This window comes from Enhydra lutris, unplaced genomic scaffold (assembly GCF_002288905.1).
Source record: "Enhydra lutris kenyoni isolate GAN:26980312 unplaced genomic scaffold, ASM228890v2 scaffoldscaffold13, whole genome shotgun sequence".
Lineage (NCBI taxonomy): Eukaryota > Metazoa > Chordata > Mammalia > Carnivora > Mustelidae > Enhydra > Enhydra lutris.
In genome coordinates this window covers 28,192,050-28,210,814 of record NW_019154097.1, presented here as the reverse complement: position 1 = coordinate 28,210,814, position 18,765 = coordinate 28,192,050, and the positions used below count along the sequence as shown (strand labels likewise).

The window sequence follows — 18,765 nt, the reverse complement described above, 5'->3', positions numbered from 1 at the left end:
CAGTTTTTCTCACTTGGAGCCTTACTTTCCTTCTCTGTAAGATATGCATGCTAGCCTTCCCTGATAGGCGTGTTGAGGGGACCAAGGGCTGGAATCCGCTGAAGTTTCTTTATCAACCATGATGTACAGTCAAGATGAGAAATTCCCACCTTCCTGTTTAATGGTGTGGGGAAACATTCAACAAACGTTCAGTGGCGGCATGGCTTCGTGCCATGTTTGTTTAGGATTGTGATAAAAATGTAATATACCCTTGGGAGTTGGACAGAATTTCCCCACTCTTTACTTTTTTTTTCCCTTTAAGTTTTATTTCTTTAGAGAGAGAGATTGAGAATGAGAGTGAGTGAGTGAGGAGTGAGGGAGAGACAGTGGGAGAGGAAGAGCATCTCTAGCAGACTTCCTGCTGAGGAAGAGCCCATGTAGGGCTTGATCGAGGATCCTGAGATCAGACCCCAGTGAAAATCAAGGGTTGGATGCCCAACAGACTGAGCCACCAAGACGCCCCATTCCCCCTCTTTACTCCTTAAAGATTTTATTTATTTATTTGACAGAGATCATAAGTATGCAGAAAGGCAGGCATGCACACACAGAGAGAGAGATAGAGATAGAGAGAGAGAGGAGGAAGCAGGCTTCCTGCTGAGCAGGGAGTCCGATGTGGGACTCGATCCCAGGACCCTGCGATCAAGACCTGAGCCTAAGGCAGAGGCTTTAACCCACTGAGCCACCCAGGTGCTCCCACTCTTTACTCTTTATGTGATTTTGAGAAAGTTGCTAAACTTTTTAAATGGGATAATATCTTCTTTTTAAAATTAGTTATTTATTTATATCTTTTAAATGGGATAATATCTGAGTTCAATGAATCCAGTGTTTGTGAAGATTACATTGGGATAAAAAATGATGGTGTAATGTTTAGACCAAGGCTGGCACCTAGTAAGTGCTCAGTAAATAGGGTCTAGTATTGTAATTGCCTTTTTTTTTTTTTAATAACATGCAGGTGCTTTGAGGTTGTGGTGTTGTGGGCTGTTCCTCTAGATTGGGCTTGCCACTTGTGGGGTAAGAACACCAAAAGCCACCTCCACCACTGTGACCATGACACCATCAGCAGCGTCAGCAGCACCGGCTCTGAAGAGTTATATCTCTACTCAGACCTGTCAGTGGCAAAGCCATTGACATTTTGGGATCTGAAGCCATGTGTAAACTTGGACAAATCACAGAATCATCAGAGCTCCCCGCTGCTTCAGTGGTTAATGGAGGAATGGGAATGAATGAGTCTATCTGGAATAGTTTTTGGTGGCTCGAGTTTTTAGATGAAGAGAGGGTGCGAACAAGTTTGGTAAACTGATTGGATGTAGAGGAGTCAGTTACTAGTACTGACTTGGTGTGGTGGCTGAGAGAGTTTCTGGAACCACACCCACCCAAGTGGACTGAGAGGGAAGTGTGCTTTGTCCAGGACACAGATGGGGCTTGGGGAAGGGTGGTCTGAAGGCTGTTCTCTTCAATGACTTCAGACTAGATCATCAGGGACATGAAGAACCCCCGAGGTAGGTGGCCCTGCTCGTGATGCGAAGAGCCAGAAATTGATTGGCAGATGAGAATGTAGGATAGAAAGAGGGAAAGCAGAAGGAGCAGGATTATTGCTGTGTGTGTGTGTGTGTGTGTGTGTGTGTGTTTGTGTGCCTGTGTGTGTGTGTGTGTGTGTGTGTGTGTGTGCAAGCATGCTTACAAGGGGGCTAAGGTAGATGGCTCTCTTGCCATCCATATGCCTCAGTTCTTACCTGGACATGCTGGCCAGCCTCAGTCTCTGACACTTCCAGGGAGGAGATCGGGTTTGCTAGAGAAGACATGGCTGGAGTGAGTCACAGAGCCCTTCCCTGTCTGTAGGAACAGCACAGACTAAAGACTCTGGTCTTGGTGATTTCTCAGGCACAGGCGCTGCTGACTTTTGACAGGCAGTGTCTCCTGGGACCCATTCCCAATCTTCTAGTTAGAGCCCAGTTGGGGCAATTGTCCAACCACCAGCTGGCCCGTCTGCATCAGGGCCCCCTGAGTCCTGGTAGCATCAGTGATACCATTCAGATGACCAGGGCTGGGATCCCTGGGGGGACTCCTGGTTTTTCCCCTGGGTGAGATGCTGCTTGGCTGCATCCTCCTGGTCTGATCCTGAACGGGGCTTATCTGTATCATAGAGTCACCCTTTCTAATTAGAGCCCAGTCCCCATGGATGAGATACAGTCAATCCTAGAAAATAAGAAAAAAAATTGAAGATAAAACAGATCAGGAGCAGGGGTGCCTGGGTTGCTCAGTTGTTTGGGCATCTAACTCTTGATTTTCACTCAGGTCATGATCTTGCGGCTTGCGATGGCCCTGTGTTGGGGTGTAGGCTTGATGAAGAATTCGCTTGTCCTTTTTCCTCTGCTCCTCCACCATTTCATTGTGCTCTCTCTCTGTATCAAGTGAATCAATCGATATATAAATAAAATCTTTAAAAAACTCTAGATTAAGAAAATGATCAATACTTCAACTATCAGGGCGCCTGGGCGGCTCAGTGGGCTGGGCATCTGCCTTCTGCTCGGGTCATGGTCTCAGGTTCCTCAGAGTCCCTGCATTGGGCTCTCTACTCGGCGGGGAGCCTGCTCCCCCCTCTCTCTCTGCCTGCCTCTCTGCCTACTTGCGATCTCTCTCTGTCAAATAAATAAATGAAATCTTTAAAAAATACAAAGAAAATCCCACTTCAAATATCATATAGTAGAGGGACTATTCCTATTTTCAGTGTCCCCAGAGATCAGAGATATGAATACTATGTAGCCTGTCTATAAAGCTCAGGATGCAATCTCTAAATTTTTTTTAAAGATTGATTTATTCATTTTTGGAGGGAGAGAGCATGGGTAGGATGAGAGAGGGAGAGGAAGAAAGAATCCCACACCAACTCTGTGCCAAGAGCTGAGCTCCATGCTGGGCTGGATCTCATAACACTGAGATCAGGACCTGAACCCAGATCAAGAGTTGGACCCCGAACTGCAGGTGCCATCCAGGTGTCCCAATCTCTGAATTTTTAAATTAATTTTTTGCTGTAATTGTATCATACTCTCAAAAAAAGTTTGTAAAACATCTGTGCTGTTGAACGAGTGCTAATATAATGAATGCCCATTCTCCCAGCGCTCAGCTTAAATAGTTGAATCCTGCAGATGCCCTGTGTGGACCCATTTTCCATCATATCCTGTCCTCCCCCTTTTGAGGAAATCACCGTTGTGAGCACTGTGTATCATTTCTTGTTGCTCTTTGTAGTTTTGCCACATATGCATCTTTGGGGGAGGTCCTGGAGAAGATGTGACCCCCAGTTGACTCATGAATTAGCCCCAGGGAATGGGAGGTTCCCTATCCCTTCCCCTGACCTCAGAATGTAGCTCTGCCCACTCTTCCCATGATGGGAGCCATTTTCAAGCACACAGCCCTGAGTTAGCCATGTGCCTTCGAGACCCTCTGGGAGGCTAAGTGACTGAACCCCTGTGAAGCCTCTCTGTATATAAACTTTTGTGATTCTGGTGGGCAGGTGTGCCTACCTACTTGTCTTGGGGTGCCCTAGATAAGACATGCCCTGTGTGTGAGTTCCCCTGCTTAGTAACACTGTTGCTACCAACGGGCATGGCCTATCTCTTTCCTTGGTCTCTACCTGCTCTCTTTTCCAGTGTTCAGTTTGATAACCCACATGCAGAGATTGTACACTGTATAGTTAACTCTAAATGTGCCTGTTTTTGTCCTTTATGGGAATGGAATTACACTTTTTACATTCTTCTGTGAACTGGGCCTGTTGGTTAGCATTCTTCCTTCATACTCAGTCACGTAACTGAAGGGTGTTCATGTTCAGTGGTGTCTTGTACAGATCACAGCACCTCCTTATGCACCCCTGTAGCCTGCCAGAATTCTGATTTCAGACATTTTGAGTTTGGAATTACTGTGTGTGTATGTTGTCTGTGATTCTCTTACAGGGTCCTGGGGATGCAAACATACCGTATTTCCACAACAGAAGGAATGTATAGTTACACTGAGTACAGCTAGTTCAGGCTATACATACCCTCGTGTAAATTCAGATTATGGTGACCTGCTCAATGAATTCACTGCAAATGCACAGAAAATCCTTCTCTCATGAGAAATTTTTGGATCACAGAAATGTAGATAGATATTCTGGTGCCCATGTAGTAGTAATCATGGTATGTACTTTAAAAAATTAATCAGTGAAGAGTAAGACAGAGAAAACTGTGCAAAACACAAACACCCCCTGACCCCCAGGAAATATTAGAAACCAGTCCCCTCTGTGCAACTTCCCAGATTTAGAAGTCAAACGTAGCCAGTACATCTGACATTCGTTTTGTGTGTCCTGCTAATAATCATGACTTTTCTTTCATTCGGATGAAAATAATCCCTGTCCTCTTTGGAACAGTTTCTTTTAGCTTTGTCTGTTTCTGAACTTTAAATAAATGTGCTCATCCACTATGTATTCTTTTCTCTGGCTCCTTTTGTTCAATATTTTTACTTATATGAGATTTATCTGGATATGTGTATGTAGTGGTGGTATGTTCATTACCATTGCTGTGAGTTGATCATTCTGGTACCTGAGTCTTGGTGCACACATGCGTTCCTTTCTGTTGTGTACATGCCCAGGAATGGCAAGGCTAGGTTCCAAGATATCTGTATCCTCCAGTTGGGTACACATTGTGAAACTGACCTCTAGGGAGATTGTCTCACATTGCATTTGGACCAGCAACGTGTGAGAGCACTCGTTGGACCACATCCTGGCTAAGTCCTGGTGGTTTCAGCCTTTTCCACTGTGGTCATGTTGCTCTGTGTGTGGTTTGTGTCTCATCTCCTGATGGTTTGATTTTATATTTCAGTGGTTAATTATGAGATTGAGTTCCTTATAAATACTCATTAGCATTTTAAAAAAGATTTATTTATCTTAGAGAAAGAGTGAAAGAGCAAGAGAGAAGGGAGCAGGGGGAGGGATGGAGGGAGAGGGACGAGAGAAGCTGACTCAGGGCTTGATCTCACCAGCCAGAGATCATGACCTGAGGGGAAATCAAGAGTGAGGCTTAACTGAGTGAGCCATCCAGGTGCCACTCATTAGTATTTTTATTTCCTTATTTTGAAAGTGCTTGTTTCAGTTTTTATTCATTTTTTCTGTTTAGTTATCTGTCATATTCAGATGTATTTATAGAACTATGTAGAACTATTTATTCTAGATCCTAGTCCTTTGTTGATTTATGTACATGATAAACATTTCCTCTATCTCTGGTTTGTCATTTCACTGTTTATAGTGCTATTTGCTAAATCAGTATTTTTATTTTAACTGATTGAATTCATCAGTATTTTTTTTTTCCTGAGTGCTTTATTTGTGTTTGGTTGAAGTGGTGCTTTCTTTCATGAGTTCAGGAAGATATTTGCCAGCATTTTCTTTTAAAAACTTTTTAATTTTGCTTTCCCCAATCAGTTCTTTAGTGCATCTGGAACTGATTTTTGTGTATGTAGTGAAGTGTGTGTCTGAGTGTGGGGGGTTGTGTGTGTCTGTGTTTTATTTGTTTTTGCATGATGGTAACTAATTATTAATCCCAGTGGTTCCTCCATAGACTCTTTTGAATTGCAATTGTATGAAAATGTTATCTGTAAACAAAATGCTCCCATGTTTCTTCCTGTAGAGAATTTACATCCTCTCTGTCTTTTCTCTCTGACTGCCCTGGATGAGACCCCAGGTCTAGTGTTGGAGTGCTGTGGTGAGAGCTGGTGTTCTCATTCCCTGTTTAGACAACAGATTTAAATGTGTGGTAACCCTTATGTATTATATATGCCATATGTTTAAAACAAGGCAACCTTTTTCAGGTTAAGAAAGTTTTCTTTCGTCCCCATTTTGCCAAGAGGACCTTCCAGTGAGTGGATGTTGGAGTTTATGACATGTTTTTTCTTCCATCTTTTGAGATGTTCTTGCATCAGATAATTTTTGGCCTTTGCTATATAAATATGGCGACTTACTTTGGCTGAGTTTTGAATGTAAAATCCACCTTTCCTTCCTGGGAAAACTCAGCTTGGCAATGATACATTTTATTTTCTTCTGAATTATTGTGATTGTATTGCTAATATTTTACTTTGGGTGGTGCATTTATTTTATAAATTTCTTTGATGCATTTATCTTCATGGAGATCAACTTGTTATGGTGATTGTTTGCAATGTTATTGTCAGCGTTTGGTATGAAGTTTGTGTTAATCTCATAAAGGGAATTGGATGAGTGTTCCTGCGTTTTCTATTTTTTGGAAAGGACTTACGTTTTCCTTCTTGAATTGTGTGTAGAAAATCACTCTTACAGCCATTTGGGCCTGAATTTTTCTTCAAGGAAGGGCTACTAATGAAACGTTCTCAACGGTTATAGGTTTATTTAGGTTTTGTTTTTTTTACTATATTAGTTTTGATGTGATATGTTTTTCTAGAAATCTAAATTTTGAAGTTTATATAACATTGTTTGTAATATCTTCTTTATTTTAATATCAGAGGTAATGTCACTCTTTTCTTCTTATTGATAATTAGTATTTTACCCTATAACCATTTTCATCAGAGGAATATAAATTATCTTTTCAAGAAATCTTTTAGCTTTGTAGATTTATTCTATTTTATCATATTTTGCTCTCAGCTGTTTTCTTGCTTGGATTGATATTTGTTGTTCTTTTACAGATGGATTCTAGACTTAGTGTTTCGTAACCTTTTCTTTGGTTTTCTCACATTTGCATATAACTAATTTTCTTGTGAAAAATTTCTTGTAAATAATGTTTTATAATTGGTTTTCATTCAGATAACAATATTTTCTGAAAGCCATTTTGATTTCTTTTACTCCTAAGATTATTTCTAGCTGAATTTCCCAACTCCCAAATATAAATTTATTGTGGCGAACATTTTGTAACGTATATGGTTGTCAAATTACTATGTCATACATCTGAAGCTGATATTATTGTGTTGCAGACTATTTGTCAACTACACTTCAATTTAAAAAATGATAGAACACTGTAGGTTAATTACACTGGAATTATAATAACAAAAAAAGGAAAAATATTAAAAAAGAATGAAATGGAAAAAAAATGGTTAGCGGACTCAGGAAAACAGTTCCTTCACCAAAAATCAAAGAAGTTTGTGTAAAACACCTTGCTCCCTGCAATACATGCCCTCCTTAATACTCATCACCAGGCTAACAATGCGTCATGGAACACTACATCAAAAACTAATGAAGGAATAACACAGAGGGCATTGGGAGGTGGAGAGGAGAAGTGAATTGGGGGAATTTGGAGGGGTAGACAAACCATGAGAGACTGTGGACTCTGAGAAATAAACTGAGGGTTTTGGAGGGGAGGGGGGATGGAGGGTTGGGTCAGCCTGGTGATGGGTATTAAGGAGGGCATGTATTGCATGGAGCACTGGTGTGGTGCATTAAAAATGAATCTTGGAACACTGAAAAAAATAAAAAGCAACAACAACAACAAAATTTAATGGTGAACTGTATGGTGACTAATGTAACATAAAAATTTAAAAAAAAATCAAAGAAGTTAAAACTAAGTCAAAGAGATACCATTTTGTCTATCATATCTGTTTTAATTAAGGGGAAAATGTGAACATCAAAATATGGAGAAGATGGAGACAATTGGGCACTCTCATTTGGGCATCTTGACAGAATGGATAAAGGGTCCTAAAAAGGTACTACTTAGTATTCTAGTTTTGAAAATATTAAATGTAATGGACTATGAATATATGAAAATCATTTCTTTTCAGAGACTTTTTGCATCATTGTTTATAATAGTGAAAGCTTAGAAACCCCCTAATCATCCAACCATAGTGAAAAAGCAAATATATCATGGATGTTTTTGTGATGTAACCTCAGAGAGCCAAACATTCAGGAAGAGATAATCACAGGGAGACAACTCAAGTTTTAAGACTAACCAAGAAAGTACATATAATTGTACCAGCAATATTTTCTCAACATAGTAAAGACAAAAAGTCATTAGAAAAAGATAGGTGGGAAATACTGTAAAATATTATCAGTGTTTTTCTTTGCAAGGAGGGGTTGTGTTTCCTTTTTTCCTATTTGTTTATGTTTTACAAATTAACTCTAATGAGCATTTATTATTCTGCAGTTGAGACACATGAAATAACCCAGAGTTTAAAAACCAAAAAATCAAGGATTTGTCCATAACTAGTAATCTCTTTGTCACAATCTTTGATCTGATCCCTGGGGTGTGTGTTGGGGCCAGTCCTCTGATCTCTCTATTCCTCATTTTCCCCCTAGAATTATTCTTGTTTTCCCAGTCCCAGCAAATTGTGTGTCTTCTCGGTTCAGCCTTCTGTGTGTGTAGGTTAGCCCCTCTCAGTGAGTAGCTTCAAAAGCTGGGCTTGGAAATGGTCCCTGAAACTGAGAGCACTTGACCCTTCCAACTCTTGTGAGCATTGCTTGTCAGTGAGTGGGACCTGTTAGTCATAGACTGGGCTGGTACCTGGCTTCATCCCAGAACCCCAGTTCTGTCTGATGTTTTTCTTTTGGCGATTCCCACTGTGAGGTTTGAATCTTCTTGGACACCTGTATACCCACTAATCAAGTCACCTTGTAGGAATGGTTGGCCACTCCTTCTTCCAGGTTGTAGCTGTGTCCTTGGCAAGTTGATCTTATTCTCCTTCTGTCTAGTTAGGCATTCTCTGTTTGATGAACCTGCTCATGATGGCGAGCATCCATCTTGCCTTGAACTTGAGTTTTCAAAATTGCTGTGGAGAAGTGCAGGGAGAAGGCATTTCAGAGAGCGTGATCTTCCAGTCTGGGGCAGGACCCGTTACGGGGTAGAGTATCTTCTCCCGCCTGAGAGCCTCCACAGAGCCCTCTTCATGTCTCTGTTCCTCAGGCTGTAGATGAATGGGTTCAGCATGGGGGTGACCATTGTATATATCACAGATACAATCATTCCAGTGTCTGCTGAGTAGGAGGATGAGGGCCGGAAATACACCAGAAAAAGTGTCCCATAGAAGAGAGTGACGACTGACAGGTGAGAGCCACAGGTTGAGAAGACTTTGTGCTTCCTTCCAGATGAGGGGATCCTGAGGATGGTGTGCATGATGTGGGCATAAGAGACCAGGACACAGGTGAGAGGAATCATGCCTGTGAAAACTGCTTCAGTTAACATTGTGTCCTGGTAGATCTGAGTGTCTGAGCAGGCAAGTTTGAGGAGCGGTGGTACATCACAGAAAAAGTGTGGAATGGAATGGGAGGCACAGAAGGAGAACTGAGCCATGAGGAGGGTGAGTGAGAAGGCCAGGAGGTGGGCGCAGAGCCAGGATGCGGCAACCAGCAGCAGGCAGCGTTGGGGACACATGATGGTGGTGTAGTGGAGAGGAAGGCAGATGGCCACATAGCGGTCATATGCCATCACGGCCAGCAGGAAATCATCCAGCAGGGTCAATGCCATGAAGAAGTACATCTGCATGAGACACCCAGTATGGGAGATGGCATGGTGTTGTGTCTTAATGCTGACCAACACCTTGGGGACAATGGTGCAGGAAAAGCAGGTCTCAACAAAGGAAAGATTAGCCAGGAAGAAGTACATGGGGGTGTGGAGGTGCTGGTCAGAAACTATGGCCAGGATGATGAGCAGGTTCCCCAACATGGTGACCAGGTACATGGCCAGGAAAAGCCCGAAGAGGAGAGGCTGCTGCTCTGGGTGGTCAGAGAAGCCCAGGAGCAGGAAGTCGGAGATGCTAGTTTGATTTCTAATTGCCATTTATAGTAGCAGAATTGCAGGGAATTCTTGCTTAAATGTACACAGACTCCAACAATTTATATCATTCAAAGCCTTTCATCAGTTTTCTCTGTTCTTTTCAGATGCCACTAAAATGCACTCCTGTCTCTCACTGGTGGGCATGTAAGCATGTACAGATCTGAGAACTATGGACAATAGCAACAGGAGATCTTTTGGGGGGTCAACTTCATATTTTAGGTGTCTCGTAAATTGTCCTGTAGACCTCCTGGATGAGGCTGAACTGGAGCTTAGCTAGAAAGAATCTTCCCAGGTCTTAGTCCACTCTCCACTTAATTAAAAACTAAAATCTTAAGCTCATAGCTTAGAGGTCTGAAAAAAGATATCTTGGTGATGGGAATTTGCTGGACAGTTACTAAGGAGCATCCTCTCTGTCTAAATCCTCATTACTTTTTATATTTTAGGTAAATTACTTATATCCTTTGAACCTCATTTTCTTTACCTGTAAGATATAGAGACATAAACCTACCATATAGGACTGTTGAATGCATCAAAATACCAGAATCAATTAAATGTTTTTTCAGGACCTGTGTTGTAAAATCCAGATTGAGAGATTTTATCTCATATATTTGGATGGTATAGAAGGATGAACCCACAAACAGGCAATGTCAGCCTGTCCTCATGTCATGAGCATGCTTTTTGAAGTGGCAATAAGATATATTCCCTTTGGGTCTGATGAGCCTTCATTGGGCCCAGCCTCCTGTGATGTTGAACAAGTCTGCTCAGTGTTTCTGGCTTCAGTTTCTGCATCTGCTTAAAGAGGATAATGATGCCAAAATCAGAAGGTTGTTGAGGATTAAATTATATAAGGATTGTACAGAACTAGAAGAGTGACTGTCTTATATCAAATGCTCATCAAATAGTAGCTTTCCCTGATATTACTGTTTTCTTTTGACAGAGGTAACAAAAGGTAGGTGCCTTCTGGAGTGACCAACTAGTCCTCCATGTTTGCCCTGGACTTTTCTACCCCCTTTCAAAACTGAACATTTCACTTCCAGGAAACACCCTCAGTCCTGAGAAAATTGGACTTTTTCTTGGTCCTAGTCTGTGGGAAGCTGAGTTTTCAAAACTTTAAGTTTCATATATAGAGTTTTAAGTGCCGTTGTCACCAATTTCGTCATCATGCCCTTGGGTGGCAATAGCTCTGACCTAGTAGTACCATGACAAAGCTTCCACTCAGACATGTGACATGTGCAGGCCCAAGTTTGAGTCCCATGTCTACCATCTTGGCCAAATCATTTACCTTCTCAGAACCTCAGTTGGAAAATGAGCCTAAATAAATCTATTGCAAATACTTCTGATACTTAAAAAAAATTAGCTAGGGTGTGCTGGCCTATTAATTATTGTGGAGATTGTTTCATTTGGTGGTGGTATAGACTGATTCTGGAAGCCACTCATAATCCCGTGGGCTGAGAGGGAGTTGTCCCTGAAAGTCAAGGGGTCCTGAGCACTATTATTGCACAGATACAGTGTCTTGGCCATTGCCAGGGGCTTGGGGACCCCTGATCTGCACTGACTTCAGGCTGGACTATCAGGGAATTCATGGATATCAAGTAGAGGCTCTCCTTGTGGTGGTTAAGCAAGCCTGGTTGTATTTGACTGAGAGCAAGGAAGAGACAGGAAAGGAGAAAGGAATAGGGGAGGAGGAGGTGGAGGAGGAAGTGTGTGTGTGTGTGTGTGTGTGTGTGTGTGTGTGTGTGTATGTGTGTGTCTGTGACCAGTAACTCCTATCTCCACCCCCTCAGGTCTTACCTGGAAATTCTGACCATCCTCAGGTTTTGTGTCCATCACTAGGTGTTGGGTCTGTCTTGCCTATTTGGTTTGCTTCCCCTTCTTTTCCTCAAGAGGACTTGCTATGGGGCACCTGGGTGATGCAGTTGGTTAAGTATCTGACTCTTGATTTCAGCTCAGGTTGGGGTCTCAGGGTCATGGGATTGAGCCCCATGTTGGGCTCTGTGCTCGAGGTGGAGTCTACTTGGGAGTCTCTCCCTCTCTCTCCCTCTGCCCCCACCAACCTCTAAAACACATAGATAAATCTTTAAAAAAAAACAAGAGGACTTGCTACAACCTCAGTATTCTTCCTCCTCTGTAACAGCAGCATGGACTAAAGAGTTGGGGCTGGAGCAACCCGTTGTCAGGAACAGGAGCCAGGGAGAGCTGTGGGCTTTTCATGTGTAGTATCTCCTGGGACCTAATCCCCAATCTCCTAGTTAGAGACAAGATGGGGCAAATGTCCAACCTCCCAGCTGGCCCTTCTGGGCCCTAGATTTGTGAGTCCCAGCAGTGTCAGGAGCACCTTTGTCTCAGAGTGACCACATATGTCTGTGACTTCTGAGAATCCCACACCTGCTACCCTTGCCCTGGGCACAGGCAGGGGAGAACTCTATCTCCTCCTTCCCCAACCTGCCATGGAGTTTACACACTCTAATCAGATTCCAATCCTTTTAAAGAAAACCTATACTTTCTCAGAAAATCATAATAATAAATGAATTGGACAGGTTTGGGGTAGGACACGCTACACAATCATTGTCTTCAAATTCCTACTGTTCTGTACATAGAAAGAGTGAACAGACTTGTTCCCTATAACTCCAGAGGTGAGAGAGATGGATCATCTATAAATATCTGCCGAAATAGTAGAGGCTTCTGCATGCAAGGTTACTTTAAATTTCTTAAATTGTGAAATACATCATATATAAAACACAGCATGCAAAACACGTAAGACCATTTTCTTACAGTTTTACCAGCTATGTGTATATGTGTGAATCATGTATTGTTTTTATTTGCCTATTTTTGTCTTTTACATGAACGGAACATTTACCTTCTTTCACTCAATTTTATGTTTTTTTTTTTTTTTTAAGATTTTACTTATTTATTTGAGAAAGAGAGAGAGAGTGAGAGAGAGCATGAGAGGGGAGAAGGTCAGAGGGAGAAGCAGACTCCCCGCAGAGCCGGGAGCCTGATGCAGGACTCTATCCTGGGACTCCGGGACCATGACCTGAGCCAAAGACAGTTGCCCAACCAACTGAGCCACCCAGGCACCCGTCAATTTTATGTTTTTTTAAAAAAATTGTTTTCTATGGTCAAATAATCTTCAACAAAGCAGGAAAGAATATCCAGTGGAAAAAAGACAGTATCTTCAGCAAATGGTGTTGGGAAAACTGGACAGCCACATGCAGAAGAATGAAACTGGACCCTTACACCATACACACAAATAAACTCAAAATGGATGAAAATCCTAAATTTGAGACAGGAATCCATCAAAATCCTAGAGGAGAACATAGCAACCTCTTTGAGCTCAGCCACAACAACTTATTTGCCAGACACATCTCCAAAGGCAAGGGAAACAAAAGCCGAAATGAACTGTTGGAACTTCATCAAGATAAAAATCTTTTGCACAGCAAAGGAAACAGGGAAGCATATGGAATGGGAGAAGATATTTGCAAATGTCTTATCAGTAAAGAGCTATTATCTAAAATCTATAAAGAACTTGTCAACACCCAAAAAACCAACAAAAAAAAATCCAGTCAAGAAGTGGAGAGAAGACATGATCAGACATTTCTCCAAAGAAGACATACAAATGGCCAACAGACACATGAAAAAAGGCTCAAAAGCACTCGGCATTAGGGATATACAAAACCATTGGGTGTTATATGCAACTAATGAATTGTTGAACACTATATCTGAAACTAATGAGGTACTATGTATCAGCTAATCGAATTTAAATGAAGAAAAAAAAAGATACCATAAAAAGAACCACAGTGAGATACCATCTCACACCAGTCAGAATGGCTAAAATTAACAACTCAGGAAACAACAGATGTTGGCAAGGATGCAGAGAAAGGGGAACCCTCTTACACTCCTGGTGGGAATATAAACTGGTGCAGTCACTCTGGAAAATGGTATGGAGGTTCCTCAAAAAGTTAAAAATAGAACTACCCTATGTCCCAGCAATTGCACTACTAGGTATTTATCCAAAGGATACAAACAGTGATTCATCGCAACAATGTTCACAATAGCCAAACTGTGGAAAGAGCCAAGATGTCCATCAGCTGATGAATGGGTAAAGAAGAGGTGGTATATATACACAACGGAAGATTACTCAGCCATCAAAAAGGATGGATTCTTGCCATTTGTAATGGTGTGGATGGAGTAGAGGGTATTATATGCTAAGTGAAATAAGTCAGTCAACGAAAGACAAATATCAGATGATTTCACTTATGTGGAATTTAAGAAACAAAACAGATGAGTGTAGGGGAAGGGAAGAAAAACAAAATAAGATGACATCAGAGAGGGAGACAAACCATAAGACTCAACTCTTGGAAACAAACGGAAGGTTGCTGGAGGGGAGGTGGCTGGGAATATAGGGTCACTGGGTGATGGGCATGAAGGAGGGCACTCGATGTAGTGAGCACTGGGTGTCATACACAACTCATGAATCACTAAATTCTACCTCTGAAACTAGTAATACACCATGTATAAATTAAGTTGAATTTAAATTAAAAGTTAAAAAATTATTTACATGTAGTTGACACATAATGTTACATTAGTTTCAGGTGTACAACAATGATTCAACTGCTCTTTATGTCATGATGGGCTCACTACCAGTGCAGCTACTGTCAGCATACAACACTATTACAATACCACTGACTACATTCCCTATGCTGTGCCTTCTATTCGTGTGGATTTTTCATTTCATAACTGGAAGCCTGTACCTCCTACTCCCCTTCACCCATTTTGCCTGCTCCCTGCCTCCCTTGCCTCTGGCAACCATCAGTTTGTTCTGTATTTATAGTCTGATTCTGCTTTTTGTTTGTTTAGTCATTTGTTTTGTGTTTTAGATTCCACATGTAAATGAAATCATATGGTATTTGTCTTTCTCTCTCTGGCTTATTTCACTTAGTGTATACCCTGTGGGTCCATCCATGTTCAATTTTATGTTTTTGACATTCATTCATATTGATACTTGTAGCTACAGGTTATTCTTTTCCACTGATGCATAAGAAGGGGTCACACTGTCCTACCTAATATCTTTAGGGCTTTTCATTTTGGAATTCAGAACCTTTCTCATTTTAGATATATAAGATTATACATATTTATGATGATTTGATATGCATATACTTTGTAGAATGATGACCCCAATAAACATATCCATCACCTCACAGAATTACCATTTTTGTTTTGTGGTGAGAATGCTCAAGATTATTTACTCTCCAGCAAATTGCAAGTGTGTAATAAAGTATTGTCAACCATCATCACCATGCTGTATACTAGATCCCAGAATTTACTCATTTTATAGCTGAGAGCTTGTACTCTTCGAAGGTCCACTTAATCATCCACCATACCTTTTCTTTTCCTCTCCAGGAAGGTGGCTACATTTCCCCCCTCCCTCTTTTATATCCAATTCTCTTAGTTCCTCCTGGATAAAGGTATATTTTTCTCCCAACTTTTCCTCACTTGACTCCTATACACCCCACAGCTTTAGATTATATTTCAGGAGTTGGAAGTGCCGAATAGCATTCCTCATGAAGATTCTCTTTGATAGTGAGATTCTGGGCTGGAGGGAGGAGGGATGGAGAAAGGAGGCTGGGGGGGACATTTTGTTATTGTGGATATTGGGGAGGCCTTTTCTGTACTGACTGGAATTCTTAAGAAAGTTAACAGCATAGTGGTAAGGACCTAAAGACAGAATCATTTATAGTGAAACAGTTGGAAACACTGAAATAATTTCAGGAGACACTTAGACTGAACTCACTTTGAGGATGTGTGATAATTTCCACCTTATTACAAATCTTCAGATGTTATCTGGGAAGGGTCCATGGACACACTTTCATCAAGTTTTGATATAGTGTCTGAAATTTATCTGAGGCTTGCTATATGCAAGACACTGTCTCAGAGACTTAAAACAGAAATAATATATATTTTAGGACACTTATTACATCATTTAATTCCCACAGCAGTCTACTTTTCATATGAAAACTGAGGTACAGAGGGGTTAATGTACTTGCCCAAGATCATGGGGTTGGTAATGGTGGATTTGGGCTTCTAGGCCAAGTAGTATAATCTCAGAACTAGGGAGCAGAAGCTCAGAGGGGTTAGGTAAATGATTCAAAGTGACTAAACTTAGAATTTTTCCTTTGACACCCACAACCATGTAGTGAGATTATTTATTGAATCCATTATGTAGATGAGGAAAATGAGAGTTCAGGGCATTTCATGGCTTGATTATGGTCACACAATTTGTGAGATCAAGCTGCAACTTAAGTTTTCACTCTGAATCTTAGGAGCTTATTACTATGCTGGTGAAGCTGCCTTCTCTGACAACTATGTGAACAGCTTTGGAGAGGTTATGAGCTGTTCTAAAGGTAATAGGAAAACCCATTAGCCAGACCCAAGGAGTTTGTGCATGAGATGAATGACTCTTATGATGACAATATTGACTTATTGAGGCTTCATATGAGATTAAAAAAACATCACAACAGAAGTTATTCCAGCTTTTCTTCAGGATACTTTTTTACACAACACGGGTTATGTCTGTGACTCATATGAGCCAGAGACTACAAAAGAAAAAAAAAGGAAACTGTGTGTCTGATACAGTAAGATATCAATATCTGTGTCTCATTTTATTTATTTTTACCAAAAGGTATAATAACCTTCTATTGCAATTGTCTCATTTCCACTTATTGGACTGTGGCTAATTTTGACACAGAGCTATGGTTGATATATCTTTGCAATATTTTCATAATTCAACACAGTTCTTGGCACACAACAGGTGTTTCATGGGTTCTTGTTGAATGAATGAATGGGTTTTGCTATTCTGCCCTTCTGATCAGCTTTTTCAAGGCCTGCTTCATGTCCTTGTTCCTAAGACTATAGATAAAAGGGTTCAGCATGGGAGTAACTACTGTATAGATGACAGTGACCACACGGTCCTTTGTCACTGAGTAGGTGGATGAAGGGCGAATGTACACAAATATTATGGTTCCATAGAATAGTGCCACAACCGTGAGGTGGGATCCACAGGTGGAGAAGACCTTGTACCTGCCTCCCCCGGAAGGGACCCTCAGAACGGCACGGGTGATGAAAACATAAGAGACAATGATCAAGATGAAGGGACTCATGATCACAAAGGAGCCCTCTGTGAAGGCCAGAAGCTCATTGACGGAGGTGTCAGAGCAGGAGAGCGTCAGCAGTGGCTGGACGTCACAGAAGAAGTGGTGGATGACGTTGGGCCCACAGAAGGAGAGGTGGGCCATGAGAATCGTGTGAGTGAGTGAGTGGAGGTGGGACAGCACCCAGGATGACATCACCAGCAGAAGACAACGCTGGGGGCTCATGGTTGTGGTGTAATGCAGCGGGTGACAGATGGCAGTGTAGCGGTCAAGAGCCATGGCAGCCAGGAGGAAGCTGTCAGTGATCCCAAAGGCCACAAAGAAATACATCTGTGTGAGGCACTGGGCAAAGGGGACCTTCTTGTTCTTGCTCAGCATACTTGCCAGCATCCTTGGCACAATAACACTTGTAAAGCAGATGTCCACCAGGGAGAGGTTGGAAAGGAAGAAGTACATGGGGGTATGGAGGCGGGCATCCCCCCGGATGGCTGCAATGATGACTGAGTTGCCAGCCACGTTGACCAGATACATGGTGAGGAAGCTGGCAAAGAGCCACCCCTGCTCTTTGGGGTCACTGGTCAGTCCCAGGAGGAAGAATTCAGTCATATGGCTCTGGTTTCCCCTCAGCATTGCTTTCCTGTAAGTAAAAAATATGGAGGAATGTTTGGTGTATGTCCTGGCTTGGTGTCTTCAGTCTGGTAGAGGAGATATCTTATAACTTGTTCCAACTTGTGCCCTGCAGAAAGGAAGTTCTTATAGCCCACCATGCATTTTATATGACTTCACAGAATTGGTGTTGGCTACCTCGATTTCAATTCCAACTTTGCATCTGACTAATTTTGTGGACTTGAACATGGTACTTCATCTTTTGTTTTTTATTCAAGAGACAAAATGTGTACTACCCATGTTCTTAGGCTATTCTGACAATATGTGGTAACGACCTTTGGAAAAATGTTCAGAAAGCAATCATTTCGCTTCATTTCCCAAGTCGTATCTAAGACATATATGTTGCTTTGTTTGGCCTCAAGCGGTTTTTTTTTTTTTGGTTTTTTTTTTGCTTTTTTTTTTTTGAGAAGGAAGAAAGAAGGTGGGAAGGGGCAGTGGGAGAGGGAGAGAGGGAGAATCTTAAGCAAGCTCCAAGCCCAGCATGGAGCCCAACATGGGGCTCCATTTCACAGCCCTGAGAGCATCACCTGAGCCATAATCAAGAGTCGGGCGCTTAATTAACTGATCCACCCAGGCGCCCCGGGCCTCAGTTTCTGATCAGCCTGCTAACCTCTAGTTCCTTCTACCTGGTGCTTCTTGCCAGGATTTCTATCTTCTGCTTCCCCAGTGTGAGGAAGGTAGGGTATCCTAAGTTCTCCCTGTACCAATCACATAACTACTATAGAGATTATATTCTTGGATCCAACCTTTCTTGAAAAATAAAAGTGGTTTTGGAATGCATTTGAGAATTTAATTATGGGCGAGAAGGTCAGACTAGGAGTGCTTGGGACCTGGAAATCTGACATGTCCATCAGGGTGTGGAACTGTCAAAGGTGAGTGAGAAGTTGGAGAACTGTCTCTAGTAGGGGGAGCATAGTTACCTAACATTGAACTTGGTGGTTTAGGGAGGTGAGTGGCATCAATAAGGCACAGAGGAACTGAAGCATGAGTGCCCTTATAGGCAAGAAGAGTCTAAGGGGTGGTAATGTGGGCAATGGAAATGTGGGAAGATGCAATATTCTGGAAAAAACACACTGAGAGGTATGCACAGAAAGGTGCTGAGATTCAGGAATGGGTCCTCCCAAAAGGAAAGAGCCAAGGCTCCAGCCTGGCTAGTCATTTATCTA

The 18,765-nt window shown here is 41.8% G+C and overlaps 2 protein-coding genes across 2 annotated transcripts; both read right to left on the bottom strand.

Moving 5' to 3' along the window:
- Positions 1 to 8,846: 8,846 nt before the first annotated feature.
- Positions 8,847 to 9,788, bottom strand: LOC111146387 (olfactory receptor 1G1-like). Its single transcript, XM_022501920.1, has one exon. The coding sequence runs from the start codon at positions 9,786 to 9,788 to the stop codon at positions 8,847 to 8,849; it is 942 nt and encodes a 313-aa protein (XP_022357628.1).
- Positions 9,789 to 16,633: 6,845 nt separating this feature from the next.
- LOC111146145 (olfactory receptor 1L6-like) lies at positions 16,634 to 17,563 on the bottom strand. The gene has a single exon (XM_022501563.1). It carries the CDS (start codon positions 17,561 to 17,563, stop codon positions 16,634 to 16,636), a length of 930 nt encoding a protein of 309 aa, XP_022357271.1.
- Between the last annotated feature and the right edge of the window lie 1,202 nt (positions 17,564 to 18,765).